At 41.8% G+C, this 10,558-nt stretch overlaps 1 protein-coding gene across 1 annotated transcript in view; it reads right to left on the reverse strand.

Moving 5' to 3' along the window:
• Positions 1-4,722, reverse strand: part of LOC114657378 (multiple epidermal growth factor-like domains protein 9) — a 425,007-nt gene extending 420,285 nt beyond the window's left edge. Inside the window, exon 1 of the mRNA XM_028809164.2 lies at positions 4,080-4,722. Coding sequence (XP_028664997.1) covers positions 4,080-4,596 — 517 coding nt within the window. The 5' untranslated portion in view covers positions 4,597-4,722. The remainder of the gene's footprint in view (positions 1-4,079) is intronic.
• Between the last annotated feature and the right edge of the window lie 5,836 nt (positions 4,723-10,558).

A 10,558-nucleotide genomic window follows, 5' to 3' on the forward strand; every position in this document is an offset into this window, starting at 1 on the left:
GAAAACAATTGATTTAAGTTAAAGGAACTTAAATTAGATAAATAAATCAAACATCCTCAATAGTTCATTTACTTTAAATTACTTCTGTATATGCCATCAGATATTCTTTTTGTTCAAATTATTTACATTTGGATGAAATGGGGCAACGCGGCTGGCACCCCAACACTTCTAACTGTTTCAAATGTCCTTCCTGTCATCTGCAGGTGACTGTAAATTTGGCACTATACACACACATGCACAGTACACAGGTATGTATATTTCTCCCTGAACACATCCAACGATCAATAAATAATACTGTTTCGTTCATTTTGATATCTGTGGCAGCACAACATCAGTCATGCCAATAAAACATTTTGCTGGGGATTCTAAAATGGCGTAAATGGTGTCATTGAGCAGGGGGCGCGAATGACGGATGGGGCGCATGTCTGTCTATCACAGACCACCTGCTCTGGTTTCTGCTTTGGGCCTGACCCTGCAACAATATGCTTCAGGCCCCCACAATCCTAATACCGGATTAATCAAATTTGGACAAAGGGTGGATGGGCCAATAGACAATAATGGTGATTTTTTTTTCCCCCTCACGCTCAAATCATACTGGCACTCTAACCTGGTTTGTATTTCAGTGCAGTGAGAAAGCCTTTAAAATGTACTGTTGTTAGACTGAAGTGATTAAAGCTATATATTAAAAAAGGTAAAAATCAATAACATGTGTATTTTTAATTTGCAAACCCTTTAGTGACTTCTATAGACCTTGTGACAATCACAAAGAAGGTGTCTGGCTTTATCCAACACATATCTAATGAGAGATGCTCTTCAACACAAGTTAAAAGCAAAGCTTTGTTAAAATCTTAGCTTTCATACATTACAACACAAAATAAATACATCAGTTGATCTCTATATCCATCCATCCATTTTCCAACTCGCTGAATCCAAACACACTGTCACGGGGATCTGCTGGAGCCAATCCCAGCCAACACAGGGCACAAGGCAGGAACCAATCCTGGGCAGGGTGCCAACCCACCGCAGGACACACACAAACACACCCACACACCAAGCACACACTAGTCCATGTTCAAAATCCATTCTCAGACTGACTACATCCAATGTAAGAGCTGCTAAGCCCATGCTAGGCACAAGGTAGAAGCCAAGGCAGGACTTCAGCCCATTTAAAAGGGCAAATTCAGAGTTTCACAGTTCAGGTAAAAATGTGAATTTTTGGGACCTGGACAAACACGTATACAAGGAGGTTATGCAGACCAATCAAAGTCACCCTCATATTAACTGCATCATCATGCTGCCCGCAAAAAACAATAAATAGGGAAAATAATGATGTATGCCTCACTCTCTCGATCAGTGTACGGAGGAGTCCTTTACCCGTGAAATGGGCTGACATTTTACGTAAATTCCCAAAAAAATTCAGAAAAAAATTGCACTAAAAATCAGATGTGAGCATCAGCAGGAATTTAGTTACTCAAACTATTTTGTAACATTTCAGTAATTATTTACCGCTCTGATGCTGATCTTTCTGATCATAAAATAGGTCATTATGATATAAATTGACGATCAGAATTCATAATTAACTGCAGAATTACAGTATTTGAGGGTTCCTCTTGCACGATTTGCAACTAATCAGCACGTCGTCATCTCATAAGTGGCTTAAGTTTCGAGTTTGGTATTTTTCCGTCCAGCTAGACACATACACAGCCATCATCGAAATATCCATGTTTTCGGTATCAGGGAATTCTAAAACATCGAGATACACCGAAAAACAGTGATCAAAATTTTTGACAAATCGAAAGCTTTTGCGCCCTCCAGATAACAGGTTATGGTGGGGGAAGGCGCAAAGCAAAAATCCTGCTTTCTCTCGCCACTCAATAAGAAGATGCACTATACTGACAAGACTAGCCCCTCGGACGGAGAACTCTCAGTTTTTTGAGAGTAGGGGCCTACCTGGTCATTGCATTCAATTTTAGATCACTGGAAAAAGAAAAAAAAATGTGTTTGGATTATTTGATGCTATTTTTATATATGTTTGGGCACTAAATCAAAAAAAATGAAAAACATTTTTCTCCATTGCATACCATTTTTTTCCACAAAAAACACTTTTTAGATGTCAATTATGTTTTTTATTGCTTTGCATCATCATGAACTAAACAACAGTATTTCAAATGAATACTAATTTTATGACTTTAATATTCTCTAATATTAAAATGTATGTTTAAGCAAAACCACTATTTTTTTTATAATAAGGTCAGAATATAGCCAGGGCAAATGCAAAATTCCCAGGTTTTCTCTGCTAGTGGGTCAGCAGTGCCAAGAATTTCCATTGGGTTCAGAAGGAATGACCAGCTACAAAAAAAGCTACGTGGATCCAGAATAACAAAAAGTGCTGCTGTCACCACTTCATGTTAGGCTTGGTTTAAAGAAGCAGCTGGTCAAAGCCTACAGTATCAAACTATGGATTATATTTTATGTATTTCAGCAAAAGGTTTCTGAGGTGGTCCAAGGATAAATTGAAAGAGGGCAGATATTAGAAAACAGATTTCAGAAGCAGAATTTGATGGTGTGATGAATGATTTGGAACAAAAGACTTTGGTTTCATTCAAAGATGTAATTTCTAACTTTTTTAGGAAACAAGTAAAAGGTACATATTAAAAAGAAATTGTTACAAATTTGTTAGTTACATTAAAGGAATTGATTACAACACGAGTCTCAAAGTTCACTTTTTGGTTTTTCCAGGAAAATCTTGGAGTGGTAATGAAGAGAAGGGTGAAAGATTCCATCAGGATATCAAGGACATGGAAAGATGGTACCAGGGACGTTGAAATGTCAGTATAATGGATGATTCATTGGGACGCACCAGAACAATTGTACAAACGATAAGCCACCAAATGAAAAAAATAAGAAGTGACAAACACTAGAGATGTTACATGTAAGTCAATGTAAGTCTACTGACATTATTTTATTTTACATTATTTATTAAGCCTGCTTAATCCTGAGCAGAGTGGCTGAAGCTTATCCCAGCAAGCATTCAACACAAGGCAGGAAAAATCCCTGGATAGTGGGAGAGTCCATCACAAGGTGAAAACACACACACACATATACACTTCAGGGGCCAATTTATCATCACCAATCCACCTAAATTGCATTTCTTTGACCTGAAACGTGAATGCCCAGAGGAAACGCATACAGACACGGGGAGAACATGCGAACTCCACTCAGGGAGAACACAGGACGCAAACCCTTGTCTCCTTATTGCAAAGCAAAGGTGCTACCACTGCACTATCACGCCTCTTCAGTAAAGGCTTTATAAAATTGTATTGATTAAATATCTTCGTGTTATATTGATTTAGAACAATATTGTATGCATTAATAGATTGTGTCATTTGTTACATTTTAATTAAATTGTTTTATGTGATGTGGATGCACTCTAATCCTATTTTAACTGTGTTCATGAATGTAAATAAAAATAACTATTCACAATTAGAACGATTTTTAATTAATTTAATTTTGCGGACCTGCGTTGTAAGTACCAGTATTATCAAGCCGACAAGTCTCCCATCTAACTGAAGTCCCTTTACTTACACTTAAGAGGCTTGATCGGCTAAAAAAAATGCCCAAGACTACGTGAACGTGAACTTGAAATACGCAACGGATGTTTTACAACACAGCACCTTATAAAATAGACAAAAGCAACACAAATCACAGCAGTCCGCCTTTGGTCTTCCTCACCGGCAAAGTCAAGGGTTCGGAAGTCGTGCCACCAGCAGCAGCTAAAAGAGGGGAGGGGCTACACCTTACTGCATGGCTGTCACTGAGGCCAAACTTCAGATATGCAAAGCATCTCTAAATAACAGCACTTTAGTATTACGATAAGGTCTGCAACTTGAACCTACACACTTGAAACGATCATAAGGATTCGCGCCATTTGTTGGCAAGCTGGAGTCCGATCTTTTTGTACAGTAGATTATCACACCGACATATTGTACTGTTCACAATTTTACAACTGAGTTATGAATGAATGAATGAGAGATCGTCATGAACTACACTATTAACCATTCTCGGAAGCGGAGACTCACCTGGTATTTCGGGCTCCGCTGGCACTGGTAAGACAGATGTGGCGCTCGCACGCGAGGTGACAGCAGGTGTGCCAGTCGTTCGATTCAAAGGTGCTGCTTCGCTTCCCACACTCGTTTCCTGTAATCCCATGGTTGTGAAAGTAGTCGCCGCGGTCGTTTGATTTACAAGCGGCGGAGGAGGCGACGCTGTCGATGTTGTAGTGAGCACGGGGCTGTGCGGCGTGTTGGATCCCACCGCCAAGGTAGCCGTGCTGGCGGCGGGCGTAGTGAGCAGAGGGGCGCGTAGCCTCGGAACACTCCCTTCGGGTAAACTGTTTCCAACTGTGGTGCTAAAGGTGTCCCCGGACGCCGCTGTCAGCACGCTACGTTCAGTCCCTGTGGCAGTTGCAGTGCTAGCATGAGCAAATAAAGGTCCTCCTCCAGTTATTTCGGGACACAGAAACACAGCTAGCTCCAGAAACGGGACAATTAACATCATTTTAGGTCCGTTCTTCATACTCTGGTTGGACCTTTCCATGCACCAGGTACGGTCGCCGTGACAAGTGCAAACACTGCCCCCCTCCCCTCCCCGGCCCTCTTTCGTTAAAATAGCGCTCCCAATTAGGACCACTCTGTTCTTTTAAAGGCGCCTCGCTCCAAATGACAGGCAAGCAGGCAACCCCTTCACAGCGTAGCCTTCCCGGCTCTCAGGGCAACGAATTACGATGATTGATAAGAAGGCGAGCCAATGCTAGGATAACTGGGCGTGGCACAAAGACGAGTAGACCACACCTCCCGGCCAATGAGATAGTGCTAGGGCGGGGGTTCGTACAAAGACAGACTAGGTTGTTATGGTCGTCAAGAAGCGCGAGTCTATTGTGTGTTGCGCTGCCCACGGCTATTGTCATTCACACACGCACTGGACACATGCGCGCGCGCGCCCGGACAAAGGCTTAACCCTAAATGTGTTCGATTCAAAGGGCATTGCTCACTAGAAGCTACTGTATTCATTTTTAAGCATTTCGCAAAGTCCGAGTAGATCATCTGTAAATAATCTAGCTATTTATTTTTAACATGCTATCCCCAATACATATTCGTGGGAATTAGCCATATTCGATTTTCGCTAGATGCAGTTCATCGTGTATTTAATCTGTCTTATAAAATTTACCAATTATTAGTTTTATCTGAACAATCGGGAGCTTTAACACGAGGCTGCGTCGTGAGTGGCGCTATAAAAACTGGACTCAGTGTGAGACCTTGACATTGAACAGCTATTGAAATAATTGTGAGCTTTGAATGAAAGCATCAGCAGAAAAGGCGAATGTGTGCCCAGATAACATCTGCAAATTGAGTCTCTATAAGGTGTTTTCTTTTTGTTTTGTTCCAAACATTGGGCTTTATTTTGACATAACTGCAATCCATACTGTCACAAAGGTGTACTTTAACAGACGGGCAACGCCAAAATGGCATAATCTTAAATACCATGCACAAAAATGCATATTGTACCCTACTGCTTTTCGTCTATGGTGGCCGGGCACAAAACTGGGCAGAAATCCTATCTCATTAGAAAAAAATCCGTCAAGCTTTTCATTGTTTGTCCATTATGAGAATTAAAAAATAATTAACAACCAAAAAATAACAATAAAACCATACGGACTTCTTGTTTATTTGTCGACAAAGCAGCTGATATCATTCAGCTTTGTCCACCACGAGGATCTCTATGACCATTAAAGTGCTGCCGGACCCTGCCACCTAGCGGCACTGAAACGAAATGCTGGTGTGCCCGCATTTAACTGAAACTGTTGCTCTGAAACTGCTTCAAGAGAAATTTCAAATTAATCGTACGTTTAACCGTCCTATCTATCTATCTATCTATCTATCTATCTATCTATCTATCTATCTATCTATCGTGCCTTTTCTATCTATCTATTATATAGCAGCTTTAGTACTAGGGTGTTGTACCGTGTTAGCCATTATGAATGTAGAGAAAAGCCAAGCAAAATGACACCTTTTATTGGCTAACTAAAAAGACTACAATATGCAAGCTTTTGATGCAACTCAAGATTACAAGATTATTGTAATCTTTTTAGTTAGCCAATAAAAGGTGTCATTTTGCTTGGCTTTTCTCTATATAGCAGCTTTGAAATCTATCTATCTACAGTGCATCCAGAAAGTATTCACAGCGCATCACTTTTTCCACATTTTGTTATGTTACAGCCTTATTCCAAAATGGATTAAATTCATTTTTTTCCTCAGAATTCTACACACAACACCCCATAATGACAACGTGAAAAAAGTTTACTTGAGATTTTTTAAATTTATTAAAAATGAAAAAATTGAGAAAGCACATGTACATAAGTATTCACAGCCTTTGCCATGAAGCTCCAAATTGAGCTCAGGTGCCTCCTGTTTCCCCTGATCATCCTTGAGATGTTTCTGCAGCTTCATTGGAGTCCACCTGTGGTAAATTCAGTTGACTGGACATGATTTGGAAAGGCACACACCTGTCTATATAAGGTCCCACAGTTGACAGTTCATGTCAGAGCACAAACCAAGCATGAAGTCAAAGGAATTGTCTGTAGACCTTCGAGACAAGATTGTCTCGAGGCACAAATCTGGGGAAGGTTACAGAAAAATTTCTGCTGCTTTGAAGGTCCCAATGAGCACAGTGGCCTCCATCATCCGTAAGTGGAAGAAGATCGAAACCACCAGGACTCTTCCTAGAGCTGACTGGCCATCTAAACTGAGCGATTGGGGGAGAAGGGCCTTAGTCAGGGAGGTGACCAAGAACCCGATGGTCACTCTGTCAGAGCTCCAGAGGTCCTCTGTGGAGAGAGGAGAACCTTCCAGAAGGACAACCATCTCTGCAGCAATCCACCAATCAGGCCTGTAAGGTAGAGTGGTCAGACGAAAGCCACTCCTTAGTTAAAGGCACATGGCAGCCCACCTGGAGTTTGCCAAAAGGCACCTGAAGGACTCTCAGACCATGTTAAAGAAAATTCTCTGGTCTGATGAGACAAAGATTGAACTCTTTGGTGTGAATGCCAGGCGTCACGTTTCGAGGAAACCAGGCACCACTCATCACCAGGCCAGTACCATCCCTACAGTGAAGCATGGTGGTGGCAGCATCATGCTGTCAGGATGCTTTTCAGTGGCAGGAACTGGGAGACTAGTCAGAATAAAGGGAAAGATGACTGCAGCAATGTACAGAGACATCCTGGATGAAAACCTGCTCCAGAGCACTCTTGACCTCAGACTGGGGCGACGGTTCATCTTTCAGCAGGACAACGACCCTAAGCACACAGCCAAGATATCAAAGGAGTGGCTTCAGGACAACTCTGTGAATGTCCTTGAGTGGCCCAGCCAGAGCCCAGACATCTCTGGAGAGATCTTAAAATGGCTGTGCACCGACGCTTCCCATCCAACCTGATGGAGCTTGAGATGTGCTGCAAAGAGGAATGGGCGAAACTGGCCAAGGATAGGTGTGCCAAGCTTGTGGCATCATATTCAACAAGACTTGAGGCTGGAATTGCTGCCAAAGGTGCATCGACAAAGTATTGAGCAAAGGCTGTGAATACTTATGGACATGGGATTTCTCAGTTTTTTTATTTTTAATAAATTTGCAAAAACCTCAAGTAAACTTTTTTCATGTTGTCATTATGGGGTGTTGTGTGCAGAATACTGAGGAAAAAAATGAATGTAATCCATTTTGGAATAAGGCTGTAACATAACAAAATGTGGAAAAAGTGATGCGCTGTGAATACTTTCCGGATGCACTGTATGTATCTATCTATTATATGGTGCCTTTAATAACTATCCTCTATGTATCAAAAGTGAAAACTTCCATTGGGTGAATACTTTTCATATAATGGATTCCTAAAGTATTCTGACTGCTTCACTTTCTGCACATATTATTGTGTTGTAGATTTTATTTTAAATGGAGAAAATTGTCATTCCTAGAAGTATTGACACCCTTTGCTGTGGCATTCCCAACTGTACTCAGGAAGTCCAGATTACTCTCAGTGGACCTCCACAGTCAGATTGTGGTGAGCCAGAGATCTGGGTAAAGGGATCAGATTAATCCTAAAACTTTGAGTGTTCATAAGAACACAGTCGCCTCAGTTTTGCAAAGAAAGAAGTTTGGAGCCATCTGTATTCTTCCTATAGATGGCCATCTGGTCAAACTGAGTAACCGGGCAAGAAGAGCCTTGGTCAAGAAGGTACACCTGATGGGCAATCAATCAGAACTTCAGAAGTCCTCTGCTGAGATAGGAGAACCAGTCGGAAAGACAACCACTTCTGCGGCACTCCATCAATCAGTCGTTTATGCCAGAGTGACTATACTGCACAGATGACACTTTTGAGTAAAATGCATGTGACTGTTTAAAGGACTCTGATGAGGCAAAAAATAAACGTTCTGGGGAGAACTCCAAGTACTATGTCTGGTGAAGACGACGGGTCATGTTTATAAAACTTGCAAACGCACAAAAATTATGGAAGAATACTTTGGGCAAAAATAAATACTGTAACGCAGTGGTACTTGTGTATTAAACGGACGGCACGGGCCCGACCTCCGAGGACACCACACAGGTGAGGTCCGTACAGCAGCCGAGGAGAAGTGACCGACGAGTGACATAAAAATGGACCAGGACAGCTACCTGGGGTCGACCCTCAAAGAGCGTCTGCGAAGGAGAGATGACGCGACTGGAACTGCACTGTCGGACAGCGCCTGATGCCTGCAGGCTTTGGAATACTGGTGGCGGGATCTTCCAATGATGTGCAGCGGGAGTTCGAGACAGCAATTTAGAATCGAGAGGGGCAGACAATAAAGAAAGCATTCAACTGGTGTCTCTTCAGCAGTCTTCCTTCCCATCGGGTCGTTACAATATATACACAAATAAATAAAATATAAATAAATGACGAACATAAGTATGATATGTCAGCATAAAGAAATAAATGCGTCACAATATTTGTTTTTGTTGCTTATTTTTTTAATTTAATTTTTTCCGTAGTATTCCTCTAACCGCAACAAAAAATTAGGTTTGAAGTTCAAACTGTCACTTTCACTCATCAAAGCGGAGTGGGCGGGCTCTAGGGAGTGCTGTTTTTTGATTGGTGAGTCATTCGCAGACACGCGCTTTACTTGACTTAGGACTCCTGTTGTAGCTCATGCGCCTAATCAAATCTCTGAATCTGTATGTTAACTACACGTGCAAGAAAAAAAATCCCTAGAATTCCTTGGCGAATTCAATTCGACTTGTGCTTTCAATTCTCTGCACTCCGAATTCATCATCAGGAACCTACGTCTGAAGTGCCTGCTGTAGGTCTGAAGGTTAAGTCCGATGGACAGCGATTGACCAATTCAAACACAGCACTCGTTAGACCCCGCCCACTGTCTTTTGACGAGTGTAAGTTAAGTCAAGTTGGGGAGCATGGACTGGATCCTGGTTGGCAACCTCCTAGGTAGACACGCGGTCCAGTCCCACCCTCCAGAAATGTCCCTCTGTCTGCCGCAGCCAGGTGTTAACGTGGGCGACCCCATGGCCTGGTCCAACAACGTTGAGGATCTTACGAGCTGGATCACCCTCGGAGAAACACGGCACATGTCCGTAGTGCCGTAACTGACGCTCCCTCACAATGCTGGTCATGTGCCTCATTCGGGACTCCATGAGCAACACAAAGTCAAACCAACAGTAGGCTACCCAAGGATTTTCCGGAGAGACACCAAAGGAGTCCAGTCTTCGTCTCAGGTCACTGGATAGCGTCCATGTCTCGCAAACATATAGCGAGTGGAAGTGACGGCTTTAAATTCAAGCCATTTTTTAATATTGCGTTTGCGGGAATATTACAGATAAAAATAATTAAGAATGAAAAATTCTGTGACACATTGACTTGCGGTCACATTTCATGCTTTTTCTTTATTTATTGTCACATCTCACAGTTCTTTTATTTCTTTGCATATTTTTTTATTTAATTTTCTCCAAAATATTCCTCCATAAAAAACAGGTTTGAAATGCGCATAAGCAGCTTTCTATGCAAACGTTGGGATTTGTAAATAAAAACTTGACGTGAAAGCTTGCATATTTTTACAAGCAACTCAGCCCCATCCAGTGCAACATTTTGGTGAAAGTGGGAAAGAACGACACCCTCGATAAAGTAAAGGAATGCAGCCAAAGGAGATAAATGATGTCTCACGTGTATGATAATTCAGATCACAGTGCCGTTATTATAATGTGCATTGACTTGACAAACGTATTAAAGCTCAAATGTGGTGAATATGATGCACAGACTGTATATTTCAGTTCCCTTTTAAAAGGACCCATGCTGCGTATTTACGCTGAAGTTCTTTTTTGGTCATTTGCCAGTTTCTATTGGCTACCTGTTGTCACTTCTCATAAAACTGTCCGACAGCTTAGGAATATCTCAGCCAAGCTTCACACTATCATGTCCACAGACGCTGACTGATGAGGCGCTATATATCCAGTTTTCTTGTGATCGAT

The sequence above is a fragment of the Erpetoichthys calabaricus genome, chromosome 9, assembly GCF_900747795.2.
Source record: "Erpetoichthys calabaricus chromosome 9, fErpCal1.3, whole genome shotgun sequence".
NCBI lineage: Eukaryota > Metazoa > Chordata > Cladistia > Polypteriformes > Polypteridae > Erpetoichthys > Erpetoichthys calabaricus.